Source organism: Oncorhynchus keta, chromosome 2 (assembly GCF_023373465.1).
Source record: "Oncorhynchus keta strain PuntledgeMale-10-30-2019 chromosome 2, Oket_V2, whole genome shotgun sequence".
NCBI lineage: Eukaryota > Metazoa > Chordata > Actinopteri > Salmoniformes > Salmonidae > Oncorhynchus > Oncorhynchus keta.
Genome location: NC_068422.1, coordinates 64,930,903 through 64,951,671, shown reverse-complemented (window position 1 = coordinate 64,951,671; position 20,769 = coordinate 64,930,903). Strand labels below are relative to the sequence as shown.

At 42.5% G+C, this 20,769-nt stretch overlaps 3 protein-coding genes across 5 annotated transcripts in view; 2 read left to right on the top strand and 1 right to left on the bottom strand.

The window, feature by feature from the left end:
• Window positions 1-8,409: 8,409 nt before the first annotated feature.
• LOC118393772 (adenine phosphoribosyltransferase) lies at window positions 8,410-12,126 on the top strand. The gene is made up of 6 exons (XM_035786821.2): window positions 8,410-8,577; window positions 8,829-8,932; window positions 9,298-9,431; window positions 9,579-9,657; window positions 9,834-9,880; window positions 11,988-12,126. Exons 1-6 carry the CDS (start codon window positions 8,486-8,488, stop codon window positions 12,093-12,095), a joined length of 564 nt encoding a protein of 187 aa, XP_035642714.1. The 5' UTR covers window positions 8,410-8,485; the 3' UTR covers window positions 12,096-12,126.
• An 83-nt stretch (window positions 12,127-12,209) lies between these two features.
• LOC118394146 (DNA replication factor Cdt1-like) lies at window positions 12,210-15,914 on the bottom strand. The gene is made up of 8 exons (XM_035787385.2): window positions 14,855-15,914; window positions 14,222-14,374; window positions 13,793-14,025; window positions 13,414-13,608; window positions 13,180-13,325; window positions 12,980-13,074; window positions 12,701-12,892; window positions 12,210-12,406 (listed from the first exon to the last, which is right to left on the bottom strand). Exons 1-8 carry the CDS (start codon window positions 15,437-15,439, stop codon window positions 12,242-12,244), a joined length of 1,764 nt encoding a protein of 587 aa, XP_035643278.1. The 5' UTR covers window positions 15,440-15,914; the 3' UTR covers window positions 12,210-12,241.
• Window positions 15,915-17,411: 1,497 nt separating this feature from the next.
• The window catches only part of LOC118394145 (piezo-type mechanosensitive ion channel component 1), a 72,273-nt gene continuing 68,915 nt past the window's right edge, over window positions 17,412-20,769 (top strand). For 2 of the 3 annotated variants that reach the window (XM_052480554.1, XM_052480550.1), the window contains exon 1: window positions 17,413-18,441. In XM_052480554.1, coding sequence (XP_052336514.1) covers window positions 18,378-18,441 — 64 coding nt within the window. In that variant the 5' untranslated portion in view covers window positions 17,413-18,377. Of the gene's footprint in view, window positions 18,442-20,769 lie in introns of all 3 variants that reach the window. The other variant, XM_052480553.1, reaches the window with a different exon arrangement.

Below are 20,769 nucleotides of genomic sequence, written 5' to 3'. Positions count from 1 at the left end.
CTTTAAATCTCGCTGTCTTGCCTCAGACCCACTGCTATAAGTTAAAATTGCAAGACAAATTGTTCTCATATAAATCGAGAAGGAGGGCTGTGTCATGGACTTTTGTGTGCCTTCGAACATGACCCCTTAGTGGTGTAAAAAACAGTTGGGTGTTATATTTAGAAGACCTTTTAATTTTTCTCTATACATTAAATGTAATTGTGATGGTGTAAAAATGTGGACAAAAATGGCCTTAATTGTACAAAATAACCATTATTCGGCGGCAGGGAGCCTAGTGGTTAGAGCATTGGACCAGTAACCGAAAGGTTGCTGGATTGAATCCCCTAGCTGACAAGGTAAAAATGTGTCATTCTGCCCCTGAACAAGGCAGTTAACCCATTGTTCCTCGGTAGACCGCCATTGTAAATAAGAATTAGTTCTTAACTGACTTTCCTAGTCAAATAAATGTTAAATACATATATACAGTGGGGAGATCAAGTATTTGATACACTGCCGATTTAGCAGGTTTTCATACTTACAAAGCATGTAGAGATCTGTAATGTTTATCATAGGTACACTTCAACTGTGAGAGACAGAATCTAAAACAAAAATCCAGAAAATGACATTGTATGATTTTTAAGTCATTCATTTGCATTTTATCGCATGACATAAGTATTTGATCATCTACCAACCAGTAAGAATTCCGGCTCTCACAGACCTGTTAGTTTTTCTTTAAGAATCCCTCCTGTCCTCCACTCATTACCTGTGTTAACTGCACCTGTTTGAACTCGTTATCTGTATAAAAGACACCTATCCACACACTCAATCAACCAGACTCCAACCTCTCCACAATGGCCAAGACCAGAGAGCTGTGTAAGGACATCAGGGATACAATTGTAGATCTGCACAAGGCTGGGATGGGCTACAGGACAATAGGCAAGCAGCTTGGTGAGAAGGCAACAACTGTTGGCGCAATTATTAGAAAATGGAAAAAGTTCAAGATGACAATCAATCACCCTCGGTCTGGGGCTCCATGCAAGATCTCACCTTGTGGGGCATCAATGATCATGAGGATGGTGAGGGATCTGCCCAGAACTACACGGACCTGGTCAATGACCTGAAGAGAGCTGAGACCACAGTCTCAAAGAAAACCATTAGTAACACATCATGCCGTCATGGATTAAAATCCTGCAGCACACGCAAGGTCCCCCTGCTCAGGCCAGCGCATGTCCAGGCCCGTCTGAAGTTTGCCAATGACCATCTGGATGATCCAGAGGAGGAATGGGAGAAGGTCATGTGGTCTGATGAGACAAAAATAGAGCTTTTTGGTCTAAACTCCACTCACCGTGTTTGGAGGAAGAAGAAGGATGAGTTCAAAGGGGACAGGACGACTGCAATTGAGGGGACACCCAAGATTGTGGACATCCATCCTGCAAAGGGGACAGGAAGCATGGATGTGGAAACATCATTCTTTGGGGATGCTTTTCTGCAAAGGGGACAGGACGACTGCACCGTATTGAGGGGAGGGTGGATGTGGAAACATCATTCTTTGGGGATGCTTTTCTGCAAAGGGGACAGGATGACTGCACCGTATTGAGGGGAGGGTGGATGTGGAAACATCATTCTTTGGGGATGCTTTTCTGCAAAGGGGACAGGACGACTGCACCGTATTGAGGGGAGGGTGGATGTGGAAACATCATTCTTTGGGGATGCTTTTCTGCAAAGGGGACAGGACGACTGCACCGTATTGAGGGGAGGGTGGATGTGGAAACATCATTCTTTGGGGATGCTTTTCTGCAAAGGGGACAGGAAGACTGCACCGTATTGAGGGGAGGATGGATGGGGCCATGTATCGTGAGATCTTGGCCAACAACCTCCTTCCCTCAGTGAGAGCATTGAAGATGGGTCTTGGCTGGGTCTTCCAGCATGACAACGACCCGAAACACACAGCCAGGGCAACTAAGGAGTGGCTCCGTAAGAAGCATCTCAAGGTCCTGGAGTGGCCTAGCCAGTCTCCAGATCTTGCCCAGCGACAGCCCCAAACCCTGAAGGATCTGGAGAAGGTCTGTATGGAGAAGGGGGCCAAAATCCCTGCTGCAGTGTGTGCAAACCTGGTCAAGAACTACAGGAAACGTATGATCTCTGTAATTGCAAACAAACGTTTCTGTACCAAATATTAAGTTCTGCTTTTCTGATGTATCAAATACTTATGTCATGCAATAAAATGCAAATGAATGACTTAAAAATCATACAATGTGATTTTCTGGATTTTTGTTTTAGAATCCGTCTCTCACAGTTGAAGTGTACCTATGATAAAAATTACAGACCTCTACATGCTTTGTAAGTAGGAAAATCTGCAAAATCGGCAGTGTATCAAATACTTGTTCTGTGTATATATATATATATATATTATTTAGTTTTTTTATTCACTTTTTTTATTGGCAAAGACACTCAGAGATGAACAAAAGCATGACACACATTCATATAGTTTCCATAATGATTTGATGGGGGAATACAATTTCCTATTATCTAGCTTTCTCTCTGATCCGTCTTCATTCTCCTTAATGTTTTCTTCAGTCGGATTAGCTCCTGTCCCCCAGGCTGTTTCCCACCCTCTGGCTCCCTCCCTCACCATCTCTCTATACGTCTCTTTCTTCGTCTCTCACTTTATCACTCTCTCCTCTCTTAATCTCCCCTTACTCCTTTTCTCACTTGAAGGGAGATGGAATAATTAAACATTCATGTTGTTTTTGATCAGCCCATCTCATCTCCGCTCTCTTCCATTCAAGCCGCATAATTAAAAACAGAAAAATCTATAGCAGTGTTGTGTTGGAGAGTTAATTTGGCCGTGTCCCAGACTTATGGAGAGGAGGAGCTGGTTTGGCACCTGGAGAGAGGACCCTGTGTCCCTTCTCCCCACTCCAAGTGGGTGGGGGTCATTGGGGTGGACCGTGAGGTCACAATATTCCAGCCCCATCTCTCCAGCCCCAGTGATGACACCCAGCCACCATCCACCCCCACTGCCATCCCTCCCATCTCCTCCCTCTCTCTGTTTCCTTCTCTCCTGTCTGTGTGTCAGGCAGGCTGCTGGCCATGTGCTCCTTGGGCACCCAGCTGGACCGGCTGGCCGTCATTAATCTCTGTCTGCACCTAAAGAGCCACTTAAGATGATGTAGGGCCTGTCTGCACGCATACCTTCAGTTGTGTGGCAGGCTGATACTACAGCAGTAACACACGCTGCCCAGGCAGTCGCTCCACTGTCCCAGCCTCTTAGGATACATGGACACACTCACTAGAGACCTGCTGCATGAATCCAGGGGGATATAGAAGATGCTTTTCCATTCATATCTGAGTTAGGATATTTCATATTTAGTCTTTATCTCATTGATATACAATAACAAGACAATCGCAAGCACACAGAGATCAGCATTCTACCGCTGTGAGATTTAGACAAAACATTTATTCAGATTGTCAGTGAATTTACGGTTAAGCGTTTTCAGACTGAACATGAGCACATGACATTTTTCTTATTGGTCCTCTTCTATTGGTGTGGTACATGACTCCTGTGGTTAATAGATCAGTGGGAAGGTGTGGCTGACTGGGTCCAGTGTATAGTAAGACAGCCCAGTTCCCCCTGCCTGTGTCCCAGTGGGACTGAGACTTAGCCCTGGCTCCTGCTGCTCCGGCTTACTTCCCCTGGGCCCTTGTCACCCTGTGCTGAGCACTTAAGTCCCAGCCAGCCTCGGGCTAATGTAGCAGGCAGCCCTGCACACTCTGGCCTCATCTGCTGCCGACTAGCACTTCAGCCCCCAATCAATAGTCTTCACCGATTCGCTCAATTTCCACAGGAGGAGGAGAAAGGGCAGAGGTATTTGATTGTCTCTTCAATTCCCTCTGCTTGATGCCTGCTGCTGTGTGCGTGCGTGTGCGCACGCGTGTGTATGTATGTGTGTGTTCGCTCTACCAGTGGGGTTATGAATCACTAATCAGAGTGTAGTGACACACCTGAGCAATGCCGCCTTCCCCCTGGGTGTCATGCATTATAAATCAAAAGAGTTCATTTGCATGCAGCGTTATTATTATTCCAGTTTTTGCTTTAACACCAGTGGGCTAAGGGTTCTAGTAATGATAATGAGGCTATGCTGACTGGAGTTTTCTTTGTTTATTTGTGGAGAGGGAGGAGAGAAATACATATGTTTTTATTTATATATTTTTAGGGTTAGGGTGCTCAATGCATAGACAAAGAATAGTCTGTTGACACAAAAAGGGCTGAGTGTACACTTTGCACACCACACGAAGCTGCTGAGAGGACGGCTCATAATAATGGCTGGAATGGAGTTAATGGAATGTTGTCAAACACATGGAAATCACCACGTGTTTGATGAGTTTAATACCATTACATGATTCCGTTCCAGCCATTACTATTAGCCTTTCCTCCCCAAATAAGGTGCCACCAGCCGCCTGTGTTGGTACACTGTGTTTGGTCTGGCTCTGATGTATGGTTCTAATATTTAGTGAGATAAAGCAGCTTCAGAAGTTATCTGAAAACGAATCACAGTGATCAATACAGAGCAGAGAAACAGATAGGATGGTAATGAAATCTCCATCATTTTGATCAAGATATTGTCTTTGGAAGCTGAGTTTGTGATTTCAAATACATACATAGTCAAATTTAATCTGAAATGAAACACTTGTTTCTATAGAAACCTTTACTCATTAAAGATATGATCAAGGCCGTGGTATGTTGTGATTCTGGGTCATTGCACAGTATTGCGGCACCACGCAACCATAAGAAATAACCACCAAGCCAAGGCAGAGAGCAGATGGTAAGTTTAGACTGCCATGGCCTTGTTAAGGACCTAAAGGATGAGTTGTGGTGGGGAACACTGGGGCAGTAGAGTAGTGAAGGTGGGAGAGCAGAGGGTGTGAATATAGGAGTAGCACATGGCTGAGGAATAGGGGAGCAGGTGCTATTGTGTGTCAGAAGCCCCACTGCCCTCTGGGAGGTTGAGAGGAGGTGGAGGAAGGGAGGTGGAGGGGAGGTGGAGAAGGAGGAGGGGAGATGTAGGGGATAGGCGGTGTTAGCCGGACAGGGCCTGGGGTTATTACACTAATTGACACTTCACCTCACGCACACCCTCCCCAGGGGCCAATCAGAGAGCTGGCTTTGGGGAGGGGCGGGGGGGACAGAGCTGGCACAGGTGCTGCTTGAGACTGTATTATGGGTGTAATTGCACTGGTGATATTTGTCTATCCACGTGTCGCGCCACCAACCGCCCACTCCCCCCAAACACAGAGAGCCCATTAACCCTACAGGTCCTATTGAGAGCAGACAGAGCAGTGTTCCTTTGAAACACTTCAGGGCCTCTGCGTTTTACACACTGAATATAATAATGCACAGAGGTGCTCCGCCGTGTCCAACAAGAATAATTGAGAGACAGGGGATGGGGAACATGGCCAGTCCTGCTGAGAGGGCTCCCCAAAGTGTGTGTGTGTGCGTGTGTGAGTGCGTGCGTGTGCGTGCGTGCGTGCATGCTTTCAAAAGGCTCTCGTATGAGTTAAGCTTGTCGGCTTTAAACTGTTTCAGTCATTAGTGTGTACATTCGCTATGGATTACATCAGTTGTTTAAAGGCAGGCAGGTGTCATACAATGATAATCGTCATTTTAGGCTGTACAGCACATGGAAGACTAAGCTGCAGATTTATGAAACTGATTTATGAAAAATGTTTTACTAATCATACAGAGATTGTTTTACACTGGTCTATATTGTAGGCCTGCTGTGTTTGTGTGTGAATGTGCATTTGTGTGAGCAGTGACCTTCTGTGTATGTGCTGTGACTGACATCTATTCTCTATGTTAAATTGTATAACCACGCTATTGGTGTGTTGTGTGTTTGTGTGTGAATGTGCATTTGTGTGAGCAGTGACCTTCTGTGTATGTGCTGTGACTGACATCTATTCTCTATGTTAAATTGTATAACCACGCTATTGGTGTGTTGTGTGTTTGGGAGAAGGTGAAAACCTGAGTGTTTGTCCTTGACCAAGCTTTGATTGGAGAGCCTCATGCCTGTTCAGACATTTTAGGTGAATCTGTGCATCTGTGTTAGTGTGTGAATACAAGATGTAGCCGTATGCCTTTACTGCGCTGTTGTAATTCTGGATGGTGTGACCACATGCCAATATTGACTGAATGTTATGTTTGTATGTGTGGTGAGTGTTTTGCACAACTACTTACGTCTGAGTGTTTCTCTGCAGTGCTGTGACTAAGGAGTACCAGGATGCACTGAGTCGGATCACAGCAGTGGTAGAGAAGCATAAGAAGGGTCTGGTACCAGGTGTGCCCCAGCTCAATAAGTGTGACATGGCTGTCATGGTAAGATCAATACTACACAGAATGTCCATTCCCCATGTAGCCTCCTTTAACTTGTTTGATATAATACATTTTGTTTCATAGTATTGTTCTGTGGCTTTTGTTTTCAGTGTTAACATCTCTGACTTGTGTGTTCTTTCTCAAAGAAAATTATTTTAGAAAGGAAATTGATTAAGATCTTGTTGTAGTGACTCCTTTTCTCATTTCCTTTATCTTTTTATAATGCTGAATGTTTTCAGTAAACTATGTGGGCACAATTTCAGATCTGTTTACCAGAGTTATTTTCCTTCCCTTTGTTCGTAAAATAATAGACTATCTTATTGTTATTTGTGGAAAAACACAGCAGTGTGATTCTTGGACCTTTTGTCTCAGCAACTGTTCCTGTGGGTTTTAGCTGCTTTTGGAAAAAAATAGGGAGTGTCTGTCTCATTGGTTTTGGTTTTTACAAAACAGCTAAAAATGAACATTGCTTTCTTTGTATGCTCATTGCTGAAGCAGTTTGTCCATGATTCTGAGATCTGTGTATCGCGAGTGTAGCAGCAGCTCCCCCATGTGGTTTCCTTTGAGAACATCATTTTAATCATGTTCAGCTCAGGTGCATGAATGTGTAAGAATGTTTTCTGTGGTTTATTTCACTGACAGAACTGAGCACCTCCAGGATGTGAAAAGTTAGGAAAATGCCTTAAAGCCCACAATTCACAGCCGTGGAAGTGTGACTGGCCGCATTAGCTATCTGTTTCAGCGCCATCCTGGGAAAAGGGAGGATGTCAGCGAAGACGCTGCCTTGATGAAGTGCCATTTTCAGAAATTCAACTTGAATTTCTATTAGTTTTTAACTTGTAATGTTGAAACAGAACAACATATGGTTTGAATGGAGGACGTTAAAATGGGATGAATGCTTTCTGGGTACCATATGATTATTAATTGAATTAAGCTGATTTGCAATAGCTTTTTTTAAATGATGCCATCTCCGTAGATGTTTTCTCTCTCTTTACTTACTTATACACTACTGTGGAAGACATTGAAATACGGCAACAACAACAAACTGTTTTAACTAGAATAAAACAATGTTTCATTTTTATGCAACGTTGTTTTTCAAAATGTTCTTAATCTTAACAGATGTTTTCTAGTGGGCGGCAGATTGAAGATTTCTGCGTCAATCGATGGGTCGTCACTGTCGCGACTGTCACAAAGTCATATCAATAATAATTTATTAAACTTCGAGCGCTTTTTATAATAGAAATCGCATCGTAAACAAAAACAAAAAACAAATAAACAAGCAATATATCATGACCTATAGAGGCCAAGTCTTTGCTTCATGCTTTGCAGATGGAGAGGGTCATCAGTTCGTGGCTTGAGCGGAGGGAACTGGTCAGACGATGGTAAATTATGGTGATGAAGTCTGCTGATGATCTTGTACAGGGCAAGTCTGAACCAGCCCGAGTATTATAGCCACTGGAAATCTCTTCCACTCTGTGAAGCCTCGGCATTCCTCACACTATTATGAGAGGAATAATAATATTATTATTGATGACAATTATATTATAGCTAAATCCCGCCTATTTCTACAGTGTGTGTATATATTATTTAAACGTAACCTTAAGCACAGTGCTAACCCGAAATTAGCTCATTTTTGTTGTCATACATTTTTACGATAAAGGCAGTTTATTCTGACTTTGTGGCTGGGGAATCAAGTGAATACCCAATTTTATTATTAGACCTTTATTTAACTAGGCAAGTTAAGAAATTCTTATTTTCAATGACGGCCTAGGAACAGTGGGTTAACTGCCTGTTCAGGGGCAGAACGACAGATTTGTACCTTGTCAGCTCGGGATTTGAACTTGCAACCTTTCGGCTGCTAGTCCAACGCTCTGACCACTAGGCTACCTTGCCGCCCCAATTGATGTCTCGAAGTCAACGAACAGCACGGGTTTGGGGTTTCCACCTAGATAGCATATATATCTAATTTAAGGTTAGTTTCAACGTCTGATTTTAAAAAGATACATTGTACAAACAGGCTGAGTTTCTGACTTTGTGGCTGCGGTAACTAGTCACGACCCGGATGTTGTCGCCAGGCATCTGACCTTTTGCCTCAAAGTCCACACAGACGATTCCACAGGAAGTTAACTCTCAGCCATGGCAGTCCACACGAGAGAAGCTAAATTAGATCTGGTCACCAAACACATAAGACCTTTTCCTGATTTCCCAAGCAAAGGAATACTTTTCAGGTAACTATTAGGTAGTGAATGATAGATTGTCGCGATAAACCTAGCTGGCGTTACGTTCATGTGCTGAATTAGATAGCTAGCCATCTCTGCAATGCTAGCTTTCTATTCTAAATAACGTGCATGCGTGTAATACTATTTTGTAGTAGCTAACTAGCTGTGTTGAAATGCTCGATAGAAGATACATTTTACGAGAGAACTAGTTCGAATATTTATTTCAACAGCTAATGTGAATGTATTTTTGTGTGTCACAGAGACATCTGTCCAATTCTCAAAGACCCGGGTGCATTGACCGCAGTCATCGATCTTTTTGAGGAACATGTGAGGCAGACTCATCCCCAAGTAGAACTGATTGTCGGTGAGTCATCCCCATGGCTGCGTTTAGACAGGCAGCCCAATTTGGTATTTTGGCCAATCAGATCAGTTCTGAGAAAGATCTGATGTGATTGGTCAAAGGACCAATTGGTGGATAAAATATCAGAATTGGGCTGCCTGTGTAAAAGCAGTCACTGTCATATGCAGCTCCTGAGGAACATTAACATGAGAAGCAATGGGGCTGGCGCATGTGTCACAGAGGACACCATGCAGCTCCCCAGTTCTCTTGCTGTCTGGGAATTAGGCAATTCTGAGCTCATCGAAGGTTGCAGCTGTCATTTAACCACATAATTCCTTCAACACCATGGATGGTCACTGTGTTCTAACAGCTGGATCTATGTCCTGTAGGTCTGGATGCTCGGGGATTTCTCTTCGGACCCCTTCTAGCCCAGAGGTTAGGAGTGGGATTTGTGCTGGTCCGGAAGAAGGGGAAGCTCCCAGGGCCTACAGTGTCTGTGGCATACAAACTGGAGTATGGAGAGGTGAAATTGGCTGATGATGACCGCTGTATTACCTCCTACACCCTTCTGTCCTTTCATATCACAGCTCCTAGCCTCTGAAAAGTACATATGTATTGGAACCTGCTATTTGTTTATAACATTCCTTTTCAATTAATATTCCTTCATCAGGCCGAGGTTGAGGTCCAGGAGGATGCAGTGGCTCCAGGAGAGAAAGTGCTGCTCATCGATGATCTACTAGCCACTGGAGGTGAGGCATTTCACTGTTCATGGGATGTATTTTGTACAAATAAGTGGACAGTATGGCAGATAAAAATGTATATTGATTCAACTAAGGGAATTGTGTTTAATTGGCACCCGTCTTTGTTTGACAAATGCCTCTATTACTCAGTAGTACTCTACCTAACTTTCTCTACTGTTTGTCAGGAACCCTGTGTGCTGCCTGTGAGCTCATGAAGAAACAGAATGCAGAGGTAATGGGCTGCATGGTGATCATTGAGCTCAAAGAGCTCAACGGGGTGGAAAAGCTGAAGCCAAATACCCTCTTCTCCCTGGTGCAGTATTGAGGTCAAAACAATTCCAAGTGTTCCATTCAGTATGGTTTAGAACACACAGTTCCTACCCAACTGTAATGAATTGTGATGGAGACCTTTTTTTGGGTTACATTTTTGTTACAGGTAAACTTTCCAAAGCATTTCTATGAACTATAAAGCAAATGCCATTCAATTCATAAGTATACATAGTACGTCTGTGACGGTTATGGAATTTTGGAAGACTATTTGGCCATCCAAATGACCACGGTCACTGTAATAACTGTTCGAATAGCAGCAACAACAAAAACATTTTTACACACACTTTTCTCCTCTCCTCCACGTGCCATCATGTGAATAGAACGGGCGTCCCCATTCAAGTCAATGATGGCATAATGGGTGGACTGGCGAAAGCAGGAAGCGTACCATAGAGAAAGAGGCGAGAGGATTCTCTCTTCCCAAAACCGGTTCATGTGAGATGAACCTTTTTTTGTATGGAACTCTTGTCAAATTACTTGAGGCTTCTTTGATAACGATGTGCAATTGAAAAGCCACTTATTCTTACATTGGTTCAAAATACTGACCCAAAATACTGAGGTGTAGATGAGAGAAATAACAAAAAAATGCCAATAGGAAGTGCCAGCTGGCTGGCTTGCCTCTGAAGCTAAGCAGGGTTGTCCCTGGATGGGTGACCAGATGCTGCTGGAAGTGGTATTGGAGGGCCAGGAGGAGGCACTTTTCCTCTGGTCTTAAAAAATGCCCCAGGGCAGTGATTGGGGACATTGCCCTGTGTAGGGTGCCGTCTTTTGTATGGGATGTTAAACAGGTGTCCTGACTCTGGTCACTATAAAGAGCACATGGCACTTATCGTTAATTGGGTGTTAACCCCGGTGGCCTGGCTAAATTCCCAATCTGGCCCTCACACCATGATCACCTAATCATTCACCTCCTCTTAGTCGGTGCTGTATATGAGAATGTGTTCTCAGCCAATTTAACTGGTAGAATAATGGTTAAATGATTTAAATGTGGCATTCTGAGAAACTTAATGTTGCACGTGTATCTTCCTTATTGGCATTTCTATTGTTTGAGCAGTCACAGCTTTGTCAATATAGACCATCTGCGTGTACCCATCAATGTGCTGTTATTTTCATTACTGTCTTCATCTATAACCATTAGTTGTGCTAGCCCTCATTTATATGCAATAAGTATCCATGTCTAAAGATGCCTTCTGTTATGTACTGGTGCAATTATGAGTCATTTTGTCAGTATACTTGTTTCACCGTGACTGGCTAATTGTTTCAAACTTCTGCAGAATAAAAATAAACTGTTCACATTGGAGAAACATGTGCACTACAGAATAAGAACCTGCTTGTTGGAAATCTGTGCAAGCAAAAAAGGCAGTTTAACAAGGGTAACTAGAAAGGTTTTTGTTTCAGAATTAAGACAACGGTGTCATACTACCTAATCAACCAGAAACAGTCTCCCGCAACTGTAAAACCACCCACAAAATGAGTCTGTGTTAAAATTGACAAAATCATTGCAGTGTTAATCTATACAAAAATTACACATTGTTATTGAATTGGTACAAGTTATTTTACTTGCTTAAAACCAGCCATGCATTGTGCAATAATCAAAGACTTGAAGTCACAAATATATATATATATATATATATATATGCGTACGCAGGACAATATGTCTCTATTCAAATTACACATTGAAAATCATAGCTTTTAAGCTTCACAGGCTTTCTTCCTCTTTGGTCTTCTGCTTCAGCTTCTCCAGTACCACATTCAGGTCCATGGTCTTGTTCAACTTGAGATAGAAGTCGTTTCTAATTGTGTGAATTGTAAGCCATTCAGAAGTCAGTTCTGCCAGCAGGCGAAGGTGCAGCTCCATATCACCTTAAAAAAAATGTTGGCCAATGTCAAAACGAATACACTGAAAACCAATGGATGTTTTTAAAAGTTAATATAGGATTTCATCAGGCATTTCTTCAGATGACTCACCCATGCTCATGGCAGAGCGGTAACTAGAGACCATCCGGTTACAGGCCACCTCCATGATCAGTGCGGGTTTCTTCTCTGCCACAAAGACGTTACGCAGGATCCGAGCCAGTTCCTCCAGCCGTGACATCATCACAAGGCGCTCCTCCTGCTGAGGGTTCCGGGTCAAGGCAGCTTGGAGCTTCTGAGCCTGCTTTGCTCGGATCTACAACAAAAGAGAGGGGTCAGTCCCAGTCCTCACTGCATAGGGCATAGTACTACAGGGCATAAGTACTACATACACACATTTATGTGTCCTAAGTCAAACAGGAAGGTGACCTACCCTCTCCAGCAGGGACTGAGACACTCCTTTGAGGGCACTGTTAGTTTCAGCAGGAGCTACGGGAGTTTGTGGAACAGGCTCTTGCTCTTTTACACAGACCATCTCTGCGGTCTTCAGAACCATGTTGGCCAGTGCTTTCTCCACCTGGAAAGAGCAAAATGAATACCAAACAATTCCATTGAAATGAATGCCCATCAAAGTAAAGCCCAATCCAATCAAGGTTTATTCAGCAGGTACAGAGTTTACAGCAAGTATAATATATGCAGTGAAATGCTTACTTGCAAGCTCCTGCAACAGTGCAATAAAATGGAAGTACACAATATAAAGTGGCTAGTGTCTTCATCATACAGTTATATAGATAAAACAACAGCATTTGACTGTGTGTTTTAAGGGTTGGATGTGTAAAGGAGATTTTAGGACCGACAGGTCAGTAAGTACCTTGGGGGTCATCATGGAGCGGGCCTTGTCCAGAACCTCCTGGGCAGTGCTTAGCTTCTCAGCTCCCCGTGGAGGCTGGGGTAGCTCACCGGGCAGGACATTGGGCACCTCATCCACATTGAAGCGAGGGTGCCAGCGAGTAAGCTTGTCATCTGGGACTCTAATAGGAGGATTCAACTTGGCAAGGAACGCCTAAAGACAACATATACAGATTGGTTCCCAAGTCAGGTCAACTCAAAGTATACAGTTACAAAATATTATCTTATAAATGGTGCCTACCTTATGATGCCCTTTCACAATGTTGATTAGGTTTTGGTGGAAGATACGTCGCCTCTCTAACAGGCGGGAAGCAGCCAGCACTGCCTTGCTCTTATCTGAGGAACAAAAACAGACATCAAGAGAGACTCAGATCAGCAGTTATTTAAAATACACTCATCTGTGTTGAAAGAATACAAAGCATCATGAGACCATCCCCTCACCAGCTTCAATGACAGGCTCCACTGTGAGCTGGTAGCTAGACTTCTTCACTGTAGCACTGAAGGTAGGAATGTTTCTCTCCTGACGGAAATGGTAGGCAGTAGGATAGACCGTCTTAATCTGGCCCACATGGGTCTCTTCAAAACGCCTGTGAAATAAAAAGTGATTCATATTTCTGCTGCTCTTTCCCATGGAATTCTAATAATCCAATTAGACCAGTGTAGTTTGCTCCATACTTGTGCATCATGTCCTGGACACCCTGCTTCACTTTGGCAAAGGTAACAGTCTCTGAGCGGTTGAAAAGCATTCCCACTATGGTGTCCATGCTACGGAACATTCCAGCAAGCATTTTGTACTTGAAGGGCAGGGTGAGGCCAGGGGGAGTATCCTGGGCAAGAGTATGGTACCGCTGATAGGCTGGGAGCTTATCTCTGAAAAAGAGCATATTACAGATCAGGACAATGGATGAGTTATAGTCAAAGCCACTACAGCAGCCTCTTTTCAAATAACACTGTTTCCCAACAAAGACCTGCATCAAATGTCACTATTTTGAGCTTCACCCACCCTGGCCGAATTTAAGATTGTCTATAATTTAAATAATTGTTTCATCCTCACCCATCCTCGGTTATTGGGCAATTATTGTCCTCAGTAGATCTGGCCTCTGCCAACCTCTCCGCCTTCCGATGTTGTGCCTTAGCAGCAAGCTCTTTGACACGGGCTAGCTTTGTCTTCAGGTCTGGGGCAGTAGACCCTGTGGCCGTAGAGGGCAGGTTCTCAGCTTTCCGTGTCTGGTCCTTGATCTTCTGAAGTTGGAACTTGAGTGCTACAACATCCTCTTTGGAGAAAGTCTGATGTAGTAGGGGAAAAATCATTTAAAAAAATAAATAAATCAATACCATTGAAACATGTGAGGATGCTGTCCATTATGGTATGACTTGAGGGGATAAAATGAAACATTCTCCCATAGAATTGAATTGTGGCCAGGTGTGTAGACTTAACAGCGAAGAGCAGAGGTGAAAGCATATGCCACCAACAATACTGTACCTTGTGCCCCTCTTTTGGTTTTGAGCTGCCCTGAACATGTGGTTTGCCCGTTGGAGAATGGTTGGCACTGCAATTGACTAAATTCTTTGATTCTTTATCAACAGGTAGTGAATAGGGTACCTGCAGGACATCTTTAGCCAGAGGCTGGGTTGCCTAAAAAATAAAAGATTAAGTAGTGACTTGTACATTTTCAGCCCCCTTCAATGTCTTCAAATTATTTAGCTAGTAGTAGCCAAACTAGGAAAATAAAAATGAATTGTTGTGAGGTCTGTTGTGTCTAGCTTATGATAAATAGCTAGTTAACCATTCTGGACCAGGCTTGCTAGGTTGTTATTTCTAGAAATAGGTCGCCAGTTTGTTGCCCTAAAAGCTGTAAATGGTGTTAGCTTATGACTATAATATCAGTCAGTTAACATGACCTTTATTACGCCGTTATACTCGTTTTGATTAGCCTACGTAGAAGTGACGTTATTTTGATGAAGATTGTCTTAGAACAACACGTAGTTATGAGATCTAAGCCTGTGTTTACCACACACACACACACACTTTAATTTACGCAGTTTATCAAAATAAAAACATTAAAATGACACCATGGCGGCCTACGAAAATATGCCATTATTAAGCCAACATTACCTTTTCGTCATCTTCGAAGAGAATCAATTTCTTCCTGACCTCCTTCTTCACAACTTTAACCGGCCCAGGACTTGTCCCTGCAGCGATGCCATGTTTTCTTGCCTCGATCCGAAGACGCTTCTTTGCGATTTTATGGTCAGCAGTGGCTGAAAATACAGCTGATCCAAGATCGAACTCAGCATCTGTAGAAGTCCTCTTGGGAGTACGAGGGCTGGAGAAAAGGGTTTGTTTTTCCGAGTTAGTCCTCGCCAGCACAGGAGACACGCTCTCCACCTTATTGACCGAAGTCGCCTCGTCAATAACCCTCCAAAACTCCTCTTGTACACTGTTTTCAACATTTGTTGTAGATGCTGCATTCTTGCTTTTCGACCGAGTTGATATTGTGCTGGGATGACTTGTTACAGTGTCCACAATTTGGGTTAAATTGCCATCACCATGCGCAGCCCCACTAGCATCTTTCTTTCTCTGGACGTAAAAATCGGTGACCCGCGCCTGAGACATAATGATGTCAAATCTAGAACCACACAATTCTCTTCTGGTCAGGAAAGACGAACGATAAAATTCAAACTCAGCAGCTTCAGCCATCGAGGTATATATGCAGGCTTGATCAAAGTCTCTATGACCAGAACATCAACACACTTTCGCGCGAAATGGACACGAAATGGACCTTCACAAAGCCTCCTCCCGCCCCGTTTCAAATAGATTTGTTTAATGATTGGTCAGTACCTCACCTTTTTTGAACGAATCAGTTGTGATAAGGCTTGTCTCAAATGACAGTACAGTATGTAGTTAGAAACTGTTGTGTGATTGATGGGATTATATTCATGATTAGCGTTGATTGCGTTAGAGTTGAGCCGTAGCAGGTTCAGGATCATTTACGCAGTATGTTAGGAGCATTAAAGTAGGTTTGGAGATTATGGTTAAAGGTTAGGAAAAGAGTTAGGATTAGCAAACATTCGAAAACATTTTTTTTATACATCAATTTGACAAGAGCTGTATCGCATCTGGACATTACCGCGCGAGCCAGTTGCTCGGTTCTCCCGGATGACAACGTGAAGTAGTGAGTAGGATTCTGTTTTCTTGTGCAACGGTGGTTGCTTTTTCCCCCTTCTTTTTACTAGTTTCCCTCATGTAATAATTTGTATTTGCATGCAGTGAAAATATGTAGTGTTTATTGTACGGTAGGGTAGGTCAAAGCTATGTTATTTCTCAATATTTGAGTTGGTGATGGTTGGCCATGTAATTTGAGATTATTGTAGGTCATGCATTCTGGATATCTATGAGTTAAGTAGTGTGATTATCTGACTGCTTCCTCTTTTTTTATGGAAATTATTTGAAGAGGGTTTTCTGTGTGTGTGTGTGTGTGTGTGAGAGAGAGAGAGGGAGAGAGAGAGAGAGAGAGAGAGAGAGAGAGAGAGAGAGAGAGAGAGAGAGCTCTGTTCACAAACACAAACACACCCCATAGAGCCCCAGGACAGCAGCACAATTAGACCCAATCAAATCATGAGAAAACAAAAAGGTAATTACTTGACACATTGGAAACTATTGACAAAAAAAAACAGAGCAAACTAGAATGCTATTTGGCCCTAAACAGAGAGTACACAGTGGCAGAATACCTGACCACTGTGACTGACCCAAACTTAAGGAAGGCTTTGACTATGTACATGTAACAGTATAATTTTAAACCGTCCCCTCGCCCATACCCGGGCGCGAACCAGGGACCTTCTGCACACAACGACAACAGTCACCCTCGAAGCATCGTTACCCATCGCTCCACAAAAGCCGCGGAGTGGGAAATACTACTTCAAGGTCTCAGAGCAAGTGACGTAACCGATTGAAACGCTATTTAGCGCACACCGCTAACTAAGCTAGCCGTTTCACATCCGTTACATACAGACTCAGTGAGCATAGCCTTGCCATTGAGAAAGGCCACCGTAGATAGACATGGCTCTCAAGAGAAGACAGGCTATGTGCACACTGGCCACAAAATGAGGTGGAAACTGAGCTGCACTTCCCAACCTCCTGTCTAATGTATGACCATATTAGAGACACATATTTCCCTCAGACTACACATATCCACAAAGAATTTGAAAACAAACCCAATTTTGATAAACTCCCATATCTACTGGGTGAAATTCCACAGTGTGCCATCACAGCAGCAAGATTTGTGACCTGTTGCCACAAGAAAAGGGCAACCAGTGAAGAACAAACACCATTGTAAATACAACCCATATTTATGCTTATTTATTTCCCCTTGTGTACCCTTAACCGTTTGTACATCGTTGCAACACTGTATATATACGTAATATGACATTTGTAATGTCTTTATTGTTTTGAAACTTCTGTATGTGTAACGCTTACTGTTAATTTTGATTGTTTATTTCACTTTTGTATATTATCTACCTCACTTGCTTTGGCAATGTTATCACATGTTTCCCATGCCAATAAAGGCTTTTGAATTGAATTGAGAGAGTGATGAGTTGGGCTTGGCGTACCGCTAGATGACGCTAATGATTTACCAGACAATATTTATTTAGAAGAATGAAGAGTCCATTTCAAGCAGGGTACAGCAGTGTGAAACTTCTTCAAAAGATTACCGAGTACGAGTTTTCGGGAGTATAATCTCAAAATTCATAGGCTACTGGTTTTACTACGCGGTTAAGGTAGGGTTATTCATTAGCATGTTGCTGTAGGAGTGTCACATAGCAATATTTCACCTATAATTTCCTACCATAGGCTAAAGTTTGTAAGTGTCATGTGTCAACGCAAAACGACGATCTGCTCAAGTAGGAAAATCGCAGGCGATGGTGCTGTCAGTGAGATTTTCACACATGCGTTAACTATGATATAGAATAGCTGAATAGGTTGAAAATTAATTCGTTTCTTTCGAAATTAACATACATTATTTGGGTATGCTTGTGGGATAGTCTTCCACGTGGACAGGTTGCTTTCGAAAACACACATTAAAATTGTTAGTTAGGTTATGAAGAGAGAAAAAAATTCAGAGGAAGTACCAACCCAGTGAGAGTGAATTGGATTTACAGCGACTGAAAGAACAGTTCATCTGTTGCAGTAGGCCTACTGGTGAATCACTTTTTCCGGGAAGATATTGCTTTACAGGGAATGTTCAGTCCAAGGGGCGGCAAGAAAGGAGAGTTGTTTCAATACGGGAGAGCTGGTAGTTAGTTTTGTTTACAATTTCGTGAGAATACATTTTATACCCCCGCAATGTGAGGAGGTGAAGATGTCTTGCGGATTTACAGAACAAGAACCGCAATAGTCCGCATTGGTCCATCACTCTGGAAACTTGAAAAAGTTGAAAAATACTTTTGGAAGTCATATGTCTGTCTAGTGGAATGACCGCACCGCTTTATTTTCTCGGTTTAAAAGACTGTTTTAAAACCATGAACAATTATTGCGGACTGGGTTTATTAAAATTGATTGGGTGGAATGTAACGTTCCGTCGAGGAATGTCAGCGAGGCTGTAGACTGGAGTTAAGCAGTGCATTTGGGACGCGCGCTCATGGAGCTTCAGGTGGTATGTGGACTGCTCTACGGCTTCCTTTTGCCGACGTTCTTGTTAGCAGGTAAATTGTCAGTGTTTCCATTGTGAATTGAATTAAGACAGAATTCAATGTTAGTGCTCAATAGGTCTAAATGATTGATATTATGTTATTTTACTACATATTCAAGTTGCATGTCATGCTATATTATTTATTGTTGTCTACCTTTTTGTATTTTTGTTCATGTCATTTCAGGCAGGGGTAGGCTACAATAAAAACATGAACATACAGAACACTGACAGAATGACATTGATAGAGCAGATAAAAATCACATAATCTGAAATTGGAATCACTTCTGTATAAATAGGATTATTATGGGTTAAGTATATATATATATATCACTAGTAACAAGGTTGCATAAACCCCGAGCTGACAAGGTACAAATCTGTCGTTCTGCCCCTGAACAGGCAGTTAACCCACTAGGCCGTCATTGAAAATAAGAATGTGTTCTTAACTGACTTGCCTAGTTAAATAAAGGTAAAATAATTTTTTTTTAAAAACAAACAAAAAAAAAAAAAATATATATATATATATATATATATATATATATATATATATATATATATAAAGGGTTCTTTGGCTGTCCCCATAGCATAACCCATTTTGCTTCCAGGTAGAACCCTTTTGAGTTCCATGTAAAACTCTGTGGAAAGGTTTCTACATGGAAGTCGAAAGGGTTCTACCTGGAACCAAAACGGGTTCTTCAAAGGGTTATCCTAGGGGGACAGCCGAAGAATGCTTTTAGGTTTTAGATTTAGTGCCCATTCAAAGAGTGCACACCATTGTTCATACTTCATTCTTGGCCTATATAATGGTAGGATGCTGTGCCACAGGACAACGCAAGTGTAAATGGTAGTTTAAATGAAAAGTTGGTTTGTATTTGAAGCTTCAAGTGTAGTAGGCCTATAACTTGGTAAATGAACTGAGGACTATTAGTATCATGTAAGTGTTTTAACAGGAAACCGTCCTCAGTTGTGTCATCTCTAAAGATTCTTTTCTATCTCAGCCTTCTTGTCCCTGAAACTTTCCATTCCATCAGCCAACTTTAAGGCACTAAAATCCAGATTTTCTCCTACTGGTCTTACTAAGAGCTCTGTGGCGGTTATAGATATGGTTCAGACTGTTGACAGGATACTGCTAGAAGATGTGGCATCTCTTGTCACATGGGTTCTCCGGGGCTCGCAGGAAACAGAAAGTGTCTCGCGAGCCTCCTTACCCATTACACGTGGCCAACCAATCTCCACTCATTTCCACTCATTGGCTCCAATCTCCACTCATTGGCTACAACTGTTTCAATTTAAGGTCTATGTCTCACCCACACGCCTGATTTCCCTTTTGTGACCGCATAATGTTGCTCTTCACACGTGGTTTAGAAGTTGCAGGCCTCATCATACATGTCCTCTGTTTTTTTTGTCAGCAAGATCTGTTGGTGCTCATCTGGATGCAAATGTAACCCTGCCATCTTTGTGGTCAATCCAAGGCTGGAAGGTGCACATCACTGAGGGCAATAAAAATGCTCCAGACAGTGGGTCATCCTGACCAGTGCATTGTTCCACATGAGGCCACATAGGACCTGATTAATCAAGACCACATGGTTGGCTTGTGTGTTTACTACTACCGTTTGAAAGTGAGACAATGAGAAGATAATGAACCTGTATCTTAGTGGAATAAAGATTTTAGAACAGGGTGGAATATGTGAAGCGTGGACAAACACAATAAATCAAATTAAATCAAATGTTATTAGTCACATGCGCCGAATACAACAGTTGCAGACCTTGCCGTAAAATGCTTACTTACAAGCCCTTAACCAACAAGGCAGTTCAAGAAATAGAGTTAGGCAAATATTAACAAAATAAAATAAAGTGATAAAATAAATAAAATCAAAAAGTAAGACAAGAAAATTACATTAACGAGGCTATTTACCCTGGGTACCGGTACCGAGACAATTTGAGGGGGTAAAGGTTAGTTGAGGTATTTGTAAAGTGACTATGCATAGATAATAAACAGTGAATAACAGCAGGGGGGGGGGGGTCATTGTAAAAACAGTCTATGACTTGGGTGACTGGAGTCTCTAATAAGTCTTTGGGCCTTCCTCTGACACCATATAGAATTATTAGAGACTCCAGTCCTGATAGGTCCTGGATGTCAGGAAGCTTCCACTATATTCAACTGGAAATTTGGAGAAAACCTGGACTTGTTTGATGCAAGCAATCAAATATAGTTCAAATAATGACCTACTGCATCAATGATACTTTTATACTCACACAAACACACACTTGTGTGATAACAAACACACACTTGTGTGATATGAACTCTTTCATTTTGGAACACGTCTGTTCCGTGCTGGCGTCG

Bases quoted from the DNA above. Each gene is read 5' to 3' on its own strand.
- LOC118393772 (XM_035786821.2), top strand. From the start codon at position 8,486: ATGGCAGTCCACACGAGAGAAGCTAAATTAGATCTGGTCACCAAACAC. The intron at 8,933-9,297 runs GTGAGTCATCCC...TATGTCCTGTAG, and splicing joins CCAAGTAGAACTGATTGTCG to GTCTGGATGCTCGGGGATTT. The intron at 9,432-9,578 runs GTGAAATTGGCT...TTCCTTCATCAG, and splicing joins ACAAACTGGAGTATGGAGAG to GCCGAGGTTGAGGTCCAGGA.
- LOC118394146 (XM_035787385.2), bottom strand. From the start codon at position 15,439: ATGGCTGAAGCTGCTGAGTTTGAATTTTATCGTTCGTCTTTCCTGACC. The intron at 14,375-14,854 runs GTAATGTTGGCT...TTTATTTTTTAG, and splicing joins TCTTCGAAGATGACGAAAAG to GCAACCCAGCCTCTGGCTAA. The intron at 13,075-13,179 runs GTGAGGGGATGG...TTTGTTCCTCAG, and splicing joins GGAGCCTGTCATTGAAGCTG to ATAAGAGCAAGGCAGTGCTG.